At 67.0% G+C, this 17,801-nt stretch overlaps 1 protein-coding gene across 7 annotated transcripts; it reads left to right on the plus strand.

Moving 5' to 3' along the window:
• The first annotated feature begins 505 nt into the window (after positions 1-505).
• On the plus strand, positions 506-9,927 carry RHPN1 (rhophilin Rho GTPase binding protein 1). Of its 7 annotated transcripts, none has more exons than XM_060127526.1 (15): positions 509-667; positions 3,568-3,683; positions 4,694-4,822; positions 5,066-5,141; positions 5,750-5,827; positions 6,138-6,262; positions 6,333-6,517; positions 6,759-6,952; positions 7,273-7,432; positions 7,507-7,620; positions 7,967-8,182; positions 8,519-8,595; positions 8,808-8,954; positions 9,053-9,214; positions 9,583-9,927. In XM_060127526.1, exons 1-15 carry the CDS (start codon positions 587-589, stop codon positions 9,745-9,747), a joined length of 2,025 nt encoding a protein of 674 aa, XP_059983509.1. In that variant the 5' UTR covers positions 509-586; the 3' UTR covers positions 9,748-9,927. The 7 variants fall into 7 exon arrangements, with proteins under 7 accessions (XP_059983515.1, XP_059983509.1, XP_059983511.1 ...); XM_060127528.1 differs by having other exon boundaries at positions 9,053-9,175; XM_060127527.1 differs by having other exon boundaries at positions 6,351-6,517; positions 7,276-7,432.
• The last annotated feature ends 7,874 nt before the right edge of the window (positions 9,928-17,801 follow it).

Here is a 17,801-nt window from a genome sequence, read left to right on the forward strand (position 1 = left end):
CTGGGGTGTGGGCTCCAGAGGAAGGTTCTGGAAGCGGGTTCTGGAGGTGTGACAATGGACGGCCGACCATGGCACCTCACTGGGGCCAGGCCGGAGCCTGGGTATCCGCGCGGAGACAGGAAAGCGGACCTTAAGAGCTGCACGGGCGCTCGCGCCAGCAAAACCGTTAACCCCATTGCGGATGTTTTCGGACTAGCCCCGCGGAGGCCCCCCAGCCGGTGCGGGTGAAACCCGCGCAGCCCGGGGCCCTGCGCGGCGCAGTGTTTTTCCCTTATCCGCCGGCCGGCGGTTGCCAGGGGCGACCGCATTCCCCCGGGGCTCCGCGGGAGCGGGAGGGCAGGGCCTGGCCGCGGACCCACCTCCCTCGCACCCTGGTTGGCCAAGGCTGCTGTCCGTCGGAGTCTCCGCTGCCGCCGATTGGGCAGCGGAAAGTTTCGCACGCTCGGCGCCCAGCGCCCCGCCCCTCCAGCCGACTGGGCCACCCCTCCCACCCCCTCCGGGAGAGGGCAGTGCGGCATCCCGTGCGCCCGGGGTTCCTGCGCCAGCGTTGGCTTCCAGGCGGGCGCGGCCCGAACGGCGGGCGGCAATGGTCCCTGAGGGGAGGCCGGACGGTGCGGGCGCCGGCGAGGAGAGCGCCCGGCTGCAGGCGGCGGGCAGCGTCCGCAAGGTGGGAGTGCCCCAGGGCGGGGGGCGCCGGGAGGTGGGGTGCCAGACCCGACGTGCTCCTGTCGCCATCTGACTCCGGCGGGCGCGGGACTGCCGGGTCGGCGCTGGCTTCTCCCGTCCGAGCGCGCCGCTAGACTCCGGGGCGAACCCCGCATCTCGCTCGCCCCTAGAGGCAAGGTGGGCTTATCGCTGGGGAAACTGGGGCCCGGTGCGGAGCCAGAGCCCAGCTGTCTGCCTTTGCTGGGCTCCTCTCTAGCCCGTTTGGGGACCCCTCCTGTGTCGACCAGGAAAAGGTGGGAGTGCAAGTCCACCTCTTGGTTTTCTCCAACGCTTCAGGACCCCCTTCTGTGACAGGTGTTGGGCTCTGGTCAGTGACAGCCCGTGGCCCTAGTGTTTGTTCCTGGTGCCCATCATTCCTCCTTTTCTAGCTTTGCCCTCTCTCTCCTAGGGCTGTTCAGCTTTGCCCTGGGCACCCAGCTCTGTGTTTAATGAAACTTTTAGCAACAGGTGGCTGAAGCCTCGTGGGTACAGGAAATGGCTGGAGGATTGCCCAGCTAGGTGGTTTGTCCCTCCTCACCTACCCGCACCTCTGCCCCCTCCTGAAATCCCCGACCCCACGCGCTGTGGACTGTGGACCATTTCCAGGACGACTGGGGAAGCTCTGGAAGGGAGGGGGTGTGGAGACATTCGAGTCTGTGCCTGGGAAGGAGAGGGTGCTCTGGCTGCCTCCCTCTGCAGCCCGGGAGCCCAGTTGTCCCCAGATGGTCAGCAAGAGGCTGCCCCAGTGTTTATGCCAGGCCTTGGGCATCCAAGTCCCCAAGGGTTTTCAGTCAGGTGCCACCAAGCGTAGGTGGCACCTGCACCCACAACGGTGTGAGGCCTGGCCCTGCTGACCATCTTGCTGATTGTTCCCAGGCCTGTGCTGGCATAGTTGCCCCCACACGTAGCCAGTTCTGGACACTGCCCGTGCCATTTCCTCCTGGGCTTCTGGGGGATCCGCTAGACCCATGCCATCAGGGCCATTGCAGGGAGGGTGTGGGGGGTTGCCCCTCTTCTCCGTCGGAGTGGAGGTTCATCCACAGGTGGGCGAGGTGGTACATCCCTTTACCACCTGGTGCAGAAATGGGGGTGAGGGTGGCTCTCAGCCCGCCCAGCACTGCGGACTGGGCCATAGGCACACCTCCCATCCAGGTCACACAGCCAACCTGCCTTCTGGAGGGAGCGTTAGGGTCACAAGGCCATAGGGGTGCTGGCTGCGGAGCTCAGAGGGGGCCCTGGCTCAGAGGCCGTGGTCTCCCGCCTCCAACACATCTCTCGGGGAGCACTTGACATTGGAGACAAACGAACTGTGTTGATGAGGACAGCCCTGCAGGGCTGGAGGTCTCTGCCTGGCACGTGGACCACCCCTCCCCAGGCAGACAGCTGTGCTGCTCACCCAGAACCCTTAGAACCTGCTGGAGCTTTGCAGTTGGACCTTCAGAGGGATAGGGATGTAGCTTCGGCTGTGGCCTGCCCCTCTGTCCCCAAATTCTCAGGCCTCCTGGAGGGGAGACTGCTCACATCCTCTGCTCATTCCCTTTTGCTCCAAGTGGGTATGGGAGGCACCACGGAGAAGAGGCGCAGGCCAGTGGGAAGACAGACACTCAACAAGCAGAGCGGAGAGAGGAGAGCCGTGTTTTGTCTTGTTCCATCCTGGTGCCACCCTGACACCAGCCCCCTTCCCATCTACAGATGAGGGCCTGCCCAGGGTCCCACAGAAGGGAGTCCTCCAAGTTGATTGCTCTTTCTCCCATTGTTCAATGTGGACAAGTCCCCTCTCCCCAGTTACCTTGAAGCCTTCTATCCTTCAAGTCCCAGAAGAATGCCTCCTCCTGCAGGAAGTCTTCCCTGATTGATCTCTCCTGAGAATACTGGAGTGTGGATGAGATGTTGGGCCATAATCCAAGGTGGCTATGCACCAGGAGCCTTGTCTGTGCAAGGGCGTGAGACCTTCTTTAGGGTGCCCCCTGCACAGGGCTGGGACAAACTAGAGCCCCCAGAAGGTGGGAAACTGCCCTGTGTGTGACAGTGGGGGCATGCTTCCTCAGATTTGCGGAAGACAGTGGCCATTGTAGGGAGGCCAGCGTCAGCCCCGCATGAATAAAACTTCCCCTGTCTGTGCCATCAGGGCAGGGTCCTGGGAGGCACCGTGTTCCCGTCCCTGCTCCGTTTGGGGGCCAGGTGATCACCTGAGCCTGAGAGGACGTTGCCCAAGGAAGTACGTTCTGAGAAATCCTTCCCAACTCTTGGGCTGGTGACCGACCCAGACGGGAGGTCCTTAAATGGCCAGGAGGAGCTGTGGCAGCACCACTCCCACTGGGGCCCTGAAGCCCCTCCCCTCACCAGAGGAAGCCTCTCGCCCTCGGAACCTGCCGCAGGGCTCCCTGCTTGGGGCCCGGGACGTGGGCAGGCTGGCAGGTGGCCCATATGCAGTACAGAACCCGCGCAGAGGCACTTCGGATGGTGGCCGTTGGGAGGCCTGGCCTGCTGCCTGTGAGCAGAGGGACCCTGGGCCTGCGGTTTGGGACGGAGCCCGGCAATGTTCAGCGTGGCCCAGGGGAGCCTCCTCTCCGTTAGCGCCCCAGCGGGAGCCGGCTGGGCATCCCCTCCAATTAAACGTGTGTGGCCTGGCATAATTGTGTGGGCGGGATGGGTCGTGGGGGTTACAGAAGGAATTCAAAAGTGCAGGAGGATGTGTGGTGAGTAATTGGCCATCTCCCGGTGGGAGCTCCAGGCTGGGCTGCTGAGACCCAGAGCCACACCGGACAGGCCCAGATTCTTCCCGGGGCCCCAGTCCCAGCCACATCCCCCCCTGCCATGTCCTTGCTGGCCCGGCCCCCGTAACCTGTGGCCTCTCGGCAGGGCTGTGACCTCCTGGCAAATTCGCAGCACGGCTGCCTGCAGAGCCGCAGGGCCCAGATCCACCAGCAGATCAACAGGGAGCTGAGGATGCGGACGGGCGCCGAGAACCTGTACAGGTGCGTGCTGGCTGCCTGGGACACCTGCCGCCGGCCGACCCGTGGGAAAACAGTGCCGTGTTCCCCGAGGCCCCTGCGAGGCAGGTGCATCCCGGGGCAGGGCAGTGACCCAGGTGGGTGCCTGGTCTTGTGGTCCACATGTGATTCCGTGACCGTGGCCTCCCATTCAGGCTCCTGAGAGGCAGGGCTGGGCCTCCCACTGGGGTCTGGGGCAGTCATGCCGCTCAGCTGAGACCCTCACAGGTGACTCAGGCCCCCACCTTGGTGGCCCAAACTGGCAAGGGCAGGCTCAGGGCCAGCCGAGTTCTGTTCCGTGCGGGACTGGAGCAGGGCTTGAGGGGATGTCCCCACCGCTGTGCAGTGTGGGAGCCTTTGAGATGCACATGGTGACCAGCAGCTGTGTGCTGACCTTCACACACGCCAGTTCTACTGGTGATGGCCCGAGGCCCAGGGAGGAGGCCTGGCCTGCTTGAGTGCAGACTGCCAGTGAGTGCAGAACCAGCCCCAGGGCGGGGCTCGGCTGGGCCTGGGCCACTCCTTTTCCTTAGCAGCCCTGGCCCCCTGTCCCTCCCATCTGTAGGGCCAGCCCTGCCTTCCTGGACCTGTGGCCCCACTGGCAGGCACAGAGAGGGTCTGATCCCCGCCCCTCCAGGGAAGTTGGCTTCCATTCGCTGTGGAGGGCAGGCTGAGCTGTGTCCTGGGGGGCGCGAGAGGTGGTGGAGGACACTTACGCCCTGGAAGCTCAGGGACCAAGGAGACGTGCTTGGGCCAGAGTCACGACATACCCGCGTGGACAGGAGTCTGCATGAACCACGGGGGCTTGCAGAGAAGGGGGAGGTCATCTGGCGGGCCCTGGACCCCACTGCTGCCCCCCAAGGGGGCTGGGCCCGTCAGCACATCACTGTGGGAGCAGGCTCCAGAGCTAAGGCTAGGGCAGGGGCTGCAGCGAAGCCCAGGGGCGTGGGGCCGCCTGCAGGGCTAGGGCTTCACGTCAGCCTGGCCTCCCCTAGAGCCACCAGCAATGCCCGGGTGAGGGAGACTGTGGCCCTGGAGCTGAGCTACGTCAACTCGAGCCTGCAGCTGCTGAAGGAGGAGTTGGAGGGGCTCGATGGCAACGTGGACGCCGACCAGCCCCAGAGGTGTGTGTGCACGCGTGCGCAGAACAGCACCCACCACGTGTGTGTGTGTGTGTGTGTGTGTGTGTGTGGGAGGATGTGATCCAGGACAGGGCGTGGTGGGACGTGTGTGGTGTGCAAGGACATGTACCATAATCAGAGGAGAGGCGTGTCCCGTGGGGCGGGAGTGGTAGCGGGTGGACTGCGTGGCCACTGGGGACAGCAGAGTCCAGCCTTAGAGCCCAGACTCGATCCTTCTGGTTCTAGCGAAGGTATCACTGTCCCCATGATCCCCCTGGGGCTGAAGGAGACCAAGCAGCTAGACTGGGCCACGCCCCTGAAGGTGAGTGCTGGCCTGTGCGCCCTGGGCTCGGAGGGGTCTTTGGGGCTTCCTGGTCCAGCCGTCTCACAGAGATGAAGACTCTGAGGCCCAGAGAGGAGGGGGTCTGCCCTGGAGCCACTTGGCCTCCCCAGGCTATGGGGGATTTGGATTGGGTGGGCTTTGCAGACAGGCACGCACCCTGGGATGGGTGTCAGCAGAACTGGAGGCCCCAAGACGGCTGCAGGGTCCCGACTCTCACTCTGAGGGTCCCTCTGGCGGGGGCCACCTCTTCCAGTCAGAGCCTGTGCTGAGAAAACCCGCTGGTTCCTGGGGCCTTGTTGGGGCTCGTGAGCCCGGCTGCCCTGGCTAGCTCGCCACTCTGGCCAGGCCGGCAGAAAGGTGCCTCGCCTCTCGGCCTCAGTGTCCTTGCCTGTCAAGTGGCAGGTCACTTGCCTCGTGGGGTTAATGAGGGAATTCAAGTAGAAACATCACCAAGTCTCCAGGCCCCATATCTGTGGTGGGGGGCACCCATGTCAGTGTGTAGACCAGGGCCTCCCCTCGCTTCGGGTCTTCACCCGCGTCGGGCTGGGAGACTTCAGGGAAGCCCAGCGCCTGTCCCTTCGAATCAGGAGCTGATCTCAGGGCACTTTGGAGAGGACAGTGCTTCCTACGAGGCTGAAATCCGGGAGCTGGAGGACCTGCGGCAGGTGGGTGGGTGCCTCCCAGTCCATAGGTGAGAAGACACAGGCTCGGTGCTGCTGGCCCTTTGGGAATGGCTACTCTGTGCCTGTCCCCACCCCAGGGACCCTGCCTGGGTCTCTTGCCCCAATGCCCTGCACAGTCTCCTGGAGTGGCACGTGGTCCACAGCAGCCCCCAGGAGGGCAGGTGTGACCGTGTCTACCCCTAGGCCCTGGGATGCTCTCCTGGGGCTGTGGCATTCAAGGGGATTCCCAGGGCGGTGTGCATGCCATGAGGTGGGCTGGGGCCGTGGGACCCTGCTGACTTCCACCCGGCAGGCCGCGCGGACCCCTAGCCGGAGCGAGGCGGGCCTGGAGCTGCTCACGGCCTACTACAATCAGCTGTGTTTCCAGGAGGCGCGCTTTGTCACCCCTGCCAGGAGCCTGGGGCTGCTGTTCCACTGGTAGGGGCGGGGCTGGGCGGGGGCGGCGGCCGCTTCTGAGACCTTGGCTTCTCGTGAGGGCTCTGCCCAGCCTGACCCGACCCTGCAGGTATGACTCGCTGACGGGGGTTCCGGCCCAGCAGCGGGCCCTGGCCTTCGAGAAGGGCAGCGTGCTCTTCAACATCGGCGCCCTCCACACCCAGATCGGGGCTCGCCAGGACCGCTCCTGCCCCGAGGGCACCAGCTGTGCTGTGGAGGCCTTTCAGAGGGCCGCGGGTGAGAGCCGCCCAGGGCTGGCCCCCCAGCTGTGCCTGCGTGGTCCTCGCTTCCAGGCGTGAGGGGCAGAGCCTTCTCTGCGGCCAGAGCTAGGGGCCCAGTACGATGGCCCCCTAGCCCGAGGGGTCACACGCACAGGCCCTCTGTGGGGCGCAGAGGATGTTCCCCAACCAGGGCCGAGCACACGGGGTGGGGGTGGGGTGGCCCCGCCGTGCCACCCTGAGCCCCCTCCCCTCCGCAGGGGCCTTCAGCCTCCTGAGGGAGAACTTCTCCCACGCACCCAGCCCCGACATGAGCCCCGCCTCACTCTCCATGCTGGAGCAGCTCATGACCGCCCAGGCCCAGGAGTGCGTCTTCGAGGGCCTCTTGCTGCAGGCTCCCGTGGCTCCCCGTGACTGCCTGGCCCAGCTCCACCTGGCTCAGGAGGCCGCCCAGGTGAGGGCGGGGAGCCCGGCCAAGCTGCGGTGTCTCAGTGAGCAGCAGGGCCTGGGTCGAGGGTGCCGGCCGGAGCTTAGGAGCAGAGCCAGGATCTGGGCGGGGGGCGGGTACAGGGCCTCCTGTAGGGCCCCAGAGCCGGCTGTCAACCCCGAAGTCCTGAGTCCTCGCCTCTGGGGCAACACCAATCAGGGCAGGAACCGGGGCCCTGCCCCTGAGCTCAGCCTGGCATGGGGCAGGGCCGCTGGGAGTTTGGGGAGAGGTGGGGGCCCAGGCCGCTGGGCTCGCGGGAGGCCCCACCATCCTGCCGTGTGCGCCAGCAGGTGGCGGCCGAGTACCGGCTGGTGCTTCAGACCATGGCCCAGCCGCCCGTCCAGGACTACGTGCCCTTCCCCTGGACCACCCTGGTGCACGTGAAGGCCGAGTACTTCCGCGCCCTGGCCCACTACCACGCGGCCCTGGCCCTGTGTGACGGCGCCCGTGAGTGCCCCGCCCCGCATGCCCGTGTGCCGGCAGGGCCCCGCCGGCGCCTCACCGCCCTCTCTGACCCACAGCGGTGGCGGAGGCGGAGCTTCCAGCCCTCGAGCAGATCTTCCTCGGGCTCCCGGCCTCGTCTGAGCCCCGGGGCCCCGCCCTGCCCCAGGAGCAGGAGGACCGCCGGAAGCTGGGTGAGGCGGCTGAGGGAGGGGCGGGGCGCTGGGGCCTCCGCGGGCGTGAATGACCCACTCCACCCTGTCATCCCCAGCCCTGATGCCCCGGCGCTGGCGGGTGGGGTCCCCAGCTCGCCCGGAGCAGGGGCCCCAGCAGTGCGGGCGGCGTCGGGAGGGGGCGGGGGCAGGGGGGACGAGCTACACACGGCGGCAGTTCTTTCACGGCTCAGACCTGCCGTCGGGCCCTCAGGATGAGCCCAGAAGCCCTCGCTTGCCCTCCTCTCGCAGCACCTGGTGGTGGGGGAGCTGGGGCCCAGCCTGGAAGGGCCAGGCAGGCAGCGTGTGACAGCTCTGTCCCGTGCAGGCAAGGCCCACCTGAAGCGGGCCATCCTGGGTCAGGAGGAGGCCCTGCGGCTGCATGCCGTGTGCCGGGCCCTGCGCAGGGTGGACCTGCTGCAGGTCGTGCTGGCCCAGGCGCTGCGGCGCTCTCTGGCCAAGTACTCGGAACTCGACCTCGAGGACGACTTCTGTGAGGCCGCCGAGGCCCCTGACGTTCGGCGTGAGCAGCCAAGCCCCTTGGGTGGGTGTGTCCTGGCCCCAGGGGGGCGGGGGGCGGAGGCCTCCTGGCGAGCAACAGCCATTTGCCACAGAGCTATGGGCCCTGGAAGGAGGAGCGGGGCACTTGGCGGGGGAGCCGCGACGGCAGCTCCACGCCCCCCTCTTCCTGCACCTGGGACCCCCAAGAACCACCCCCCGGGGCTCCTCCTGCTGGTGGCCCACAGAGGGGCCGGTGTGCACGGGCTGCATTCGGGTCACCCACTCCGCTCTGGCCGAGCCGCACCCGGCTGCTTCCCAGGGTTCTGGGGCCGAGAGCCTTGGGCTCAGCCACGCCCTCCCTCCCCCTTCTCCCTTTCAGCTAAGACGCAGCGGAGGCCGGAGGGCAGGGCGCCCAGCTTCTCCCGGGTGAAGGTGGCTGACATCTTCCATCGTCTGGTGAGCACCTCCCAGGCCACCCCCACCTCGGCTCTGCCCTGCGTTCTCAGGCAGGCCCTCGATGGCGGCCCAACCCTGCCCGGCCCCCTTGCAGACCCTGCTGGTTTCTGTCCCCAAATGTGGAGATCGGGGCGAGGGTGCTCCAGGCCGGGGCTCCCCCGAGGGCGGCAGCCCAGCCAGGCCTCTGACCTCTGACCTCTGGCCGCCCCCAGGGGCCCCTGTCCGTGTTCTCAGCCAGGAACCGCTGGCGGCTGGCAGGGCCCATCCACGTGGCCCGAGGAGAGGGCGGCTTCGGCTTCACGCTGCGGGGCGACGCGCCCGTCCTCATCGCGGCTGTCGTTCCAGGGGGCCGGGCCGCGGTAAGGGGCCCCGCCCCGGGGCTGACTGCGGGAAGGGGGAAGATGGGACTGGCCAGAGGTGGAGGGGTGCCCGCGGGACTCTCCCCGCCTCCCTGCAGGCGGCCGGCCTGAAGGAGGGTGACTACATCGTGTCAGTGAACGGGCAGCCGTGCAGGTGGTGGAAGCATGCAGATGTGGTAGCCCAGCTGAAGGGCGTGGGCGACGAGGGCGTGAGCCTGCAGGTGCTGACGCTGCTGCCTGGTGCCGAGCCGCCTGGCTCGGTGAGCCCCGGGGCCCTGGGGGGGTGGTCCCTAACTCCTTGTCCCGCCCCGGCCCTGGGCCTTCCGCCAAGCCCCCAACATCCGCAGATGCCAGGAGGGCACTCGGGTGACCTTCCAGGCAGCAGCCGCCTATGCTGCGGCCTCCACCTGGTAGCAGCTCCTGCCCTTGACAAGGCCCCAGCCCACCCCTCAGCTGGCCTCCACCCTCCTGGAGGCCCCGGGGTGCCCTGCTGCATGGCCGCCCTCCCAGGGACCCCGCCATGTGCCCCCTGAATACCACCCAGCTCGTCCCTGTCGCACTCACCAGGCTGGCCACAAGCAGGCCAGGCCAGGGTGCCGACCGATACCCATTTCCATCCTGAACACAGGGGGACCGCTGGCCAGCCCTGGGGGCGCTTCTGAGGAGCCAGAAGGAGTGTGGCTGGGAGACACCAGGGCCCGCACAAGCCAGCCCCAGGCCCCTCCTTGGCTGGAACCGCAAGGCCAAGAGGGGCAAGGCTGGAAGGAGGCTGTCCCCAGCCCCACACCCCTGAGCCGGGCTGCCCAGGCCGGCAGTGAGGGGCCAGCTCTCCCCACACCCCAGCCCCAGCACAGGCTCCAGCTGACTGGGAGTGAGGACCCCATGCACGCCTTCCTGACCCCAGAGCACCTTCGGGCCAGTTTGCTGCCCCACCCAGTGCCCAGAGCTGCCCATTAAAGACATTGTGAGATGAGGTGTGTCCGAGCCCAGTGATGTGGGCCAGGTGCTGCCCCCCCCATACGGGAAGTGTCACAGTCGCCTCTGGACCCCAACTCCCAAGTGCCAGGAGGCTGCCCCTGGGCTGCCCTGTCCTCCTGCGCCCCGGGTGCCCACTTGAGGGCAGCTTCCCGGGTGGGCGTGTCCGGCTGCCCTTCTTGGATCCTGAAGGAGCCGTCCCCAGAGAGCCAGGCAGGCTGGGGTGACGTGTTGCCAGCGGGTCCCTGCAGCCCAGATGCCCCCTGCCCCCTGTGCTGGGCTCCTGAGGCCCCTCAGCTGAGCTCTCCCCATCCCCCCGCCCCCCCCAGCATGCCATATCTTGTCCACACCCTCCCTCAGGACTGGCTGCGCCCCAAGCCAAGCTTCTGTTTGGCCCCCAGTGATTCCTTCTGGGCACCCCTCCCGGTGGCCCACCTGGCGCCCAACAGGCTGGAGAAGGCTCAGCTACCTTCCCGCCCTGCCCCTCCCTCCACACAGCAGCCTGGAGTGCCCACAGCACTGCCTCCCATCTGATCGGGGTCCCAGCCAAGGCCAACTACTGCAACACCTTTTACTGTCCCTCCGTGGACAGAACGGGGACCCATCCCTGCTTCCGTCCCTCCTGTTCCCTCATCCTGACCCCTTCTGCGTCGAGGGCCTAGATCTGATCCCAGCCCTGCACCTGCAGTCCAGTCCTTTACCAAGCTGCCAGCCAGGCCCATCTCCCGCCCTCACTTCCCATCTGGCCAAGCTCCACCCGCCCTCACCCTGTCTCCGCCCTCACCCCGCCAGGCCCCACCCCATCCTGCCAGGCTCTGCCCCACCTGTCCTCGCCCTGCAGTCGAGCCTGGGCGTCCGAGGCCCCTGCTCCAGCCTCGGGCAGGTGTCTGCGGGGCCGTTTCATCCTCCTGCACCTGAGCCCAGCACTGAGGGGTGCCCCCAGCCCACTCTAGCCCCCTTGGACTCCTCCCCAGCCCCTTTGGCACTGAACTGGGCTCCTCAGACCGTGAGCCTTCAGTGTTCCCCCCCAGCCATGCGTACTGGTGGACGGCCCCCAGAGACCACGGCGGCCACACTCTCCTGGGTCCCGCGGTGGTGTGGCTCAGGATCTGGCCCCAAAAAGAGGAGTGAGAGGTGGGACGGGGGGCCGCCTGCAGCCCTAGGCAGGGTTGGGGGGGGCAGGGGTCCCAGTGGCCACCAGGGGGCAGCCGCTGCCCGCTTAAGTGCAGTGCAGGTTTGGGGAAGGGCGAGCAGCAGACCCAGGAGAGCAAGGAAGCCCCCCTGCAGACCAAGGCCCAGCCACCCCCGTCTCCGGGCATCATCCCTGTCCCCTCTGTGAGGTCCCCAGGCAGGAGCAACCCTGTGGGGGGGCCAGGCAGCCCTGGCCCCTGCCATCCACCACCTTCTTTAGCATTACTGGGGCAGGGGAGTGAGTGGACGGGGGGGGGGGGGGGGGGGGCGGTGAGAGTGTGAGGGAATGGGTAAGTGGGTGTGATGAGGGCATGCAGCTTTCGGAGTGGGATGGCAGGGCTGCGCCACCTGCCGGAGCCTAGGGACAGGGCATCCAGGTGCGTCCCTCCCCGACCCACCTGCCCCTCCTGGGAGAATGCCCCTCTCAGCAGAACCGGCCAAGGTCACCTCTGCACTTACTAATTTGATTAATAAAACTGTGCATCAAGGAAGCATTACCCGCTAATCGGGGACGACAGGGCTGGCAGGTCCTGTCCAGGACTCAGCAACTTGCCTGCTTCCAGCAGCCGATCTGGACCCAAGAGGGGCTGGGACTGGGCACGGAGCTGCTACCTGCTTCTCGCCCCAGGCAGGTGGGGAGGGCCCCTTGCCAAGGACCAGACCCTCCCCATGCGGACAGCCGGTGGTGCACGCCCCACCAGGGCCTTCCCAGCCCCTCCCTTGCCCTGCACAAGTGGCCTGCCTCCCGGCCCTCAGGCAAGCCAGGGCCTTTGCTCCCCTGGGCCAGGTGGGGCTGGGCATCGAGGGGAACTCCAGCTCTCCAGGAAGCAGTGAACCCACTTTCCAGATGGGAAAGTAGGTGCTGAGCGTGGGGCACAGACCAACCGGCGTCCCACAGGGCCAGCGGAGGCTCTGCCCACACGTTTCAGCTGTTCCCGGACGCCGAGAGTACTGCCACCCTGTGTCCAGCACACCTCAGCACACAGCATACAGCACACGGCCCACCCAGTCTCCCTGGCATCTCCCTAGTGTCCCTGGATGGCTGAGTTGGCCAAAGGCGGAGTCCTGGGCTGGCTCCAGGAGGCCTTGGGGATGAGGTCATGGACACGACTCTGGGCCTGGCAGGACCCCCGGCGGTCAGTCGTGGCCTGACCCCCAGCATGAGGGCAATACTGCACCCCCGTGGGGGCAGGACTCAGAACAAGCTGGCAGTGGCCTGTCTGGCACCCGAGGGTGAGTCCCGCTACACACGACATCAGCCTGGGGTTGTGTGAGCGCCTGGCCCAGCCCAGGAGTGAAGCAGGCGGCTGAGGGGCTTCTCCGTGTGTGCCAGGGGTCCGTCCAGGCTGGGAGAGGGGCTATGCCCTGAGGGCCCACCTGGGCCGAGTCCTCTCCCCAGTGGCAGCGGGCTGCCCTGACGGGCTGGCGCGTGGGGATCCGCACAGTGGGGCTGGGGGTGAGAAGGCGCACGCCTGCCCGGCCCATCCACTCTGCCCGGATGTGTCTAGGGGCTCCGGCCCTTCCCAGATGCCTGCCCCGTAACAGCGCCCCAGCCCCATTCTGCCCTGTGCTCTCTGCCCCCTCAGTTCCAAGCTGGGATGTGCTCAGCCTTCCTCAGATGTGGCCATGTCTCAGGTCGGTCACGGCTCTAAACCCCCCACTTTCCGGTCCAGCCACATCCCGTTGTCGCGATGCCCCGGATGGGCCGTGGGCCACAGACAGGGACGGCGCCGGCTCATCCACAAGCTCCACAAATACCTGGGAAGGTGCAGCCGCCTGGTGCGAGTGTCCCGTGCATGTGCCACCCGGGGAGGGAGGGTGAGGGCCGGGAGCTTCCGAGGCGGCTGCGGGACACTGTCCTTGTCCCCGTGCCCAGCGCGGGGAGGGCCCGGGAGGACTTGGGAGAGCGTGGGGCTGAGGGCGTGCGCTGAGCAGCGTGCACGCGGAGCTCCCCGGCACGCGCCCGGGCCGCCCCGGCCGCCGCCCCCGCCCCACGCAGGGACGTCTCATTTTCCAGAGCGGTCTCGCGCTGCGCGGGGAGGTTGGGCTGAGTGCACGCTGTGATCGTTTTGCTTTGCCAACAGAAAACTGCCGCGAGGGGAAAAGGCAAACTCTCTTTCGCTTGGGTCAGCAGTGAGCGCAGCAGATTAATGTGAGGAGAGGCGTGGGCGCGGAAGGAAGGGAGCCCCGAGGCGGCGGCGGGAGGGCCAGGGAGGGGGTGGGGCGCAGGGGTCACAGGGGAGGGCCAGGTGGAGGACAGGTGTCAGGGCCGCCGGCTGGGGGGACTCCTCCTGGCTTCGCTCTTCCCCCGTACCCCCTCGATTCACTTCTCCCAGGGCTCCCACCGCACCCCACCCCCACCCGCACCCAGCCCAGGCCCATCCACCTCTGCCCCAATCCCCCAAAAGGCAGGCTTGGCCCAGGAGCCTCCAGAACAGGACCTGGATCGATGGCACACTCCAGCCGGAACCCCACTAACCATGACCACGAGGTGGTTCCCAGCCTTCACCCCACTGGACACCAGCCCCTGGGGTGAGCCCACGGGAGGTAGCACTCGGGGACCCAGGGCCAGTGTGAGAGGCGGTGCGGCTCACCAAAGCTGCACAGCCGCCGCGGGGGTGGGGGCCGCCAGGGTGGTCCCAGGGCCCTCCGACCCCCGCTCCGACCCCGAGCTCCTGGTGGGGCCGAGTCCCCAAGGCCCTGCTGAGAAGGCTGGGTTAGAGGTCTGCCGGCCCTCATGGAGGCCGGGAGGTAGGGCTCCAGCGTTGGGGTGCCCCGTAGGGACCCAAGCCCGAGAAGCCCGAGGCACACTGCTCCCAGCATCCCGAGACAGAGCTTTTGTTGGAGAAGCTGAACTTGCTGCCTGACCGCAGAGGGCTCAACGGTGGCCCCCAAAAGATACAGCCACCCAGAACCTGTGAACGTGCCCTTGTGTGGAAAAAGGATCTTTGCAGATGTATTCAAGTTACGGATCTTGGGATGAGATCATCCTGATTACCCGGTGGGCCCTGAATCCACTGACACGTTTCCCAGTAAGAGACAGAAGAGGAGAGGCCGTGTGAAGACACGGGCAGAGACTGGAGTGCTGAGACAGCAGCCTAGGAGCACCTGGGGACACCAGAGCGGAAGGGACCAAGAAGGGTCCTCCCCTCCAGCCTGCGAGAGAGCACGGCCCTGCCGACACTTCCATCTCAGACTTTTGGCCTCCAGAACTGGGAGAGAACAAGTTTCCGGTGTTTTAAGCTTCCGAGTTTAGGGTAATTGGTTAGAACAGCAGCAGGAAGCCGATAAGCCGACCTCACACAAGTCCCCATGTTTCTGGGCCTCAGTTTGTCCTTCCGTAGGATGGACAACAGGGCCTCAGGTGTTGGATCAGAGGGGTGGGCTCAGCCCAGCTGTCCAGGAGAAGCATCTCCCACTTCTGGAAAGCCCGCCCCACCCCCAGATTCTGAAGCACGTGGCTGGGGCACTCGGTCACAATGGCCTGAACATCTGCATTTCGGGACTGTCCAGCTAGAGGCGGACCGAGTGGATGAGGCAGCCACAGACATCCCCCACCCTGCTCACCTCCCTCGGCCTCAGAGTCCTGGGGGCTCAGAGCCTTCTGTGGCTGGCTCCCAGGTGGCTGTGTGCCTTTGAGGCATCTCACCACCCCTCAGATGGGCCATGGGTCCTGAGTGCTGCCTCCTGGGGGCTCAGCCCCAGGGGGAGGTGGGAGACCGTTCTCTCGGTGGCTGGTGAGGCCCTGCACAGGGCCGTGGGGTCGCTCAGAGCCCGTGTGAAGCAGCCCGGCCACGCCCCTGGCTGTGTGTGTTAGGGGGCTCTGAGGCCTGGGGGGCTGCCCAGGCTCAGCCAGCACCCCATCCACCCCCCCCACCAGGGCCAGGCACCCTAGCAAGCTTTGCCCTCTTCCCTGTGGCCGGGGTTGGTGCGTTCAGCTGTCGTGCAGGTGAGTTTACCTCACCGAGCTCCTGGGGGGGCGATGGACCCAAATACAGTTGCCCCCAGGCTCGACTGGGGCCGTCCCAGGAAGTGGAGTGGAGGTGACTTGGGTCAGGGTCAGTAGTCGGTGTGGCCGCCGATGGAACGGGCAGTGCACGGGTTTAGAGGACACTGAACCCCGCCCTCGCCACGAGCCCCCATCTCCCAGCACCAGGGGTGAGGGTCTCCCCGGGCAACCTCGGCCGCCCCTTCTGTGGCCGCGTGCCTCCTGGTGCGAGGGAAAGGAGAGCCGCCCTGCCCCTGCGGGGCAGCCCCGAAACACCCCTCCCCTCCCTGCACCTGCCACGACAGAGCCACCTCTTCAGGGGGTGCTCCTGGAACCCCTCGGCGGAATCCCGGCCAAACATCTCTGCCTGGCCAGTCTCCTGGGACAGAGGGTCCCTGGGCTCATGGCCCAGGAGGGACAGGGGAGGAGTGGAGGGGACCAGAGCACACCCAGCACTCTGCTCTGACGGCTGGGAGAAGTCCTGTGCCTCTGGCCTGATGCATCGCTCTCTGCTGACTCTGGGCCGCCAGCCCTGCCCCGCCCCCGCCGCTGGGCCAGTGTCTGGAAGCCTCCTCTGCTTGCTCCAGCGCAGCTTAAGCTCATGAGGACCCCCACTATGGCCCTCCCCCTCCCTCCCTTCCCCAGCCTCCCCTCCCCAGGGCCTGCACTCTCTCAGCGGCACCTAGCTCCGGGGCCAGGTGCGCGTGGTCCTCACCTGCCCCTGAGTGGAGTTGAGGCAGGATGTGTGGGAAGGAGGGCAGGTGGGCTCCCAGAGGGGGCGGGGAAGGACGAGACAGAACTGCCCAGCTGAAGCCCAAGGCCCCACTTGGAAGGGGCTGTCCCTGGGGCGCCCTGTCCCAGCCTGCGAAGAACGCATCGCTGGGTCTCAGTTTCCCTACCTGAGAGCTCAGAGCCCTGCTGCGGCGGGGTGGGGGGCAGCGACGTCTGGGAGTCCTGCGTCCCTCCCGGAGCGGACGTGCCCGCCGTGACTCCCTCCTCTCCGGACGCTGACTGTGGACTGAGCCGGGGTCGGGGTGAGCCCAGCCACCACGCGCTCACACACACACAGCCACTCCTCCCAGGCCATGCAGACCGCGAGGCCGGCTCCAGGTCCCGCACGCTTGGCCCAGGGCACCACCAGGGAGCGCAGGAGGAAGCACCGGGCCGGGAGGGCGGGGTCAGCCCCGGAAAGGCAGGAAGGACCCTCCTCACTTCCTGGATCCCCTCCGAGGCTCCTGGGCCTTCAGAGGAGCAGAGAGGAGCCGGCCTCCGCCCACCTGCTACCCCTCCCCTCCCCTCCCCTCCCCTCCCCTCCCCTCCCCTCCCCTCCCCTCCCCTCCCCTCCCCTCCCCTCCCCTCCCCTCCCCTCCCCTCCCCTCCTCCCTCTGCCAAGACTCCCCTTTGCCACCTTCGCAGGCTCCACTTGCCCCATTGCTCCAGCCAACGTTCGGACCAGTAACAGCTCCAGCACCGTGGCCGCTGCCGGCCAGTAGCAGCACGTCCACCCCCACCCCGTCCCCACGGCCGTCAGCACCGTCACCTCCACACTGTCCCCGGCATCCACACATCATGTCCCCCATACTGCGTCTCCGTCACTTGACCAGCAACACCATCACCGCCATGGCCGACAGCCACATCAGTGTCACCGCTGACTCGGTCTTAATTCCCTCAACGGCCACGACACGCCACCTTTACAAGTCCCTGGCCAGGCTCTCCTTCACCATCGTCCCTTCTTCTGGACAGAGGACCTCGGGTTGGGGCCAGTCAGTGCTGGCATGATGACGACAGGGTCCAGAGCGCGCCTAGGATCAGCTCAGGAGGGCCACCAGAACCCCGCTCAGCTTGCATCACTGAGCTGCGCTCTAGGCACTAAGAGGTGAAGCCAGGCCCCGGCCCTGGGGGGCTGACCACTGATGGGGCTGAGACACGCATCTCAGGGCGGCGGCAGCGACAAGCGCAGGGAACTTTGGGAGCCCAAGGGGCCTTCACCCCCCCCTGCCCAGTTTCAGGTTGGTCCCTGGGGACAGGGGGGATGAGGAGAGCCTAGAAGGGGCAGGAGGCAGCTTGGCAGAGAGAGGCAGGGCCGAGGTGCCTGGGGTGGGGCTGGGGGCCGGGACTCACCCCACCAGGTGGGCCCCTGCCTGGGGGAGGGCGTAACTCCAGGACTGCACCCCACTCCCGGAGGGCCCCCGGCGGCCTGAACACTGAGGACCAGGGCTCACAGGTCCAGGAGCACATCTGTGAGGCCATGTGGCGGCGCTGGGCCGGGTGTGCTGGGGCTGTGTTTCCAGGAGGACGAGCAGGTTTGGGTGGGTCAGCTCAAGGTGGACCCACTGGACTTGGGCTGCCAGTGGGCACAAGGAGCGTGTCCAGGGAGCCGCTGGGCGTGGTCTGGGGCTGGAGGGAGAGGGTGGGTTGTGGGGGAGCCCTGGAGGGTTACCTGAAGCCCTGGGAGAGGGTGGTGGGGCTGGAGGAGTGGGGGACAGCCTGGAGACCCCATAAGAGAAGGCTGGCGGGAGAATCTCGAGGGGGAGGTCAGAGGGGAGCAGTGCCCCAGAGAGCAGAGGCGGAGCGGCTGAGGGGAGGAGAGGAAGAAGAGGAAGTAGTCAGCTCCCTCCCTGCCCCCAGCCCAGCCAGGCCAGCCCTGCTGAGGGGTGGTGGCTGGAGCGACAGGCCCTGGGGGCCCTGAGGTC

This window comes from Lagenorhynchus albirostris, chromosome 17 (assembly GCF_949774975.1).
Source record: "Lagenorhynchus albirostris chromosome 17, mLagAlb1.1, whole genome shotgun sequence".
NCBI classification, from domain to species: Eukaryota; Metazoa; Chordata; class Mammalia; order Artiodactyla; family Delphinidae; genus Lagenorhynchus; species Lagenorhynchus albirostris.

Bases quoted from the DNA above. Each gene is read 5' to 3' on its own strand.
- RHPN1 (XM_060127526.1), top strand. From the start codon at position 587: ATGGTCCCTGAGGGGAGGCCGGACGGTGCGGGCGCCGGCGAGGAGAGC. The intron at 4,823-5,065 runs GTGTGTGTGCAC...TTCTGGTTCTAG, and splicing joins GACGCCGACCAGCCCCAGAG to CGAAGGTATCACTGTCCCCA. The intron at 5,142-5,749 runs GTGAGTGCTGGC...CCTTCGAATCAG, and splicing joins ACTGGGCCACGCCCCTGAAG to GAGCTGATCTCAGGGCACTT.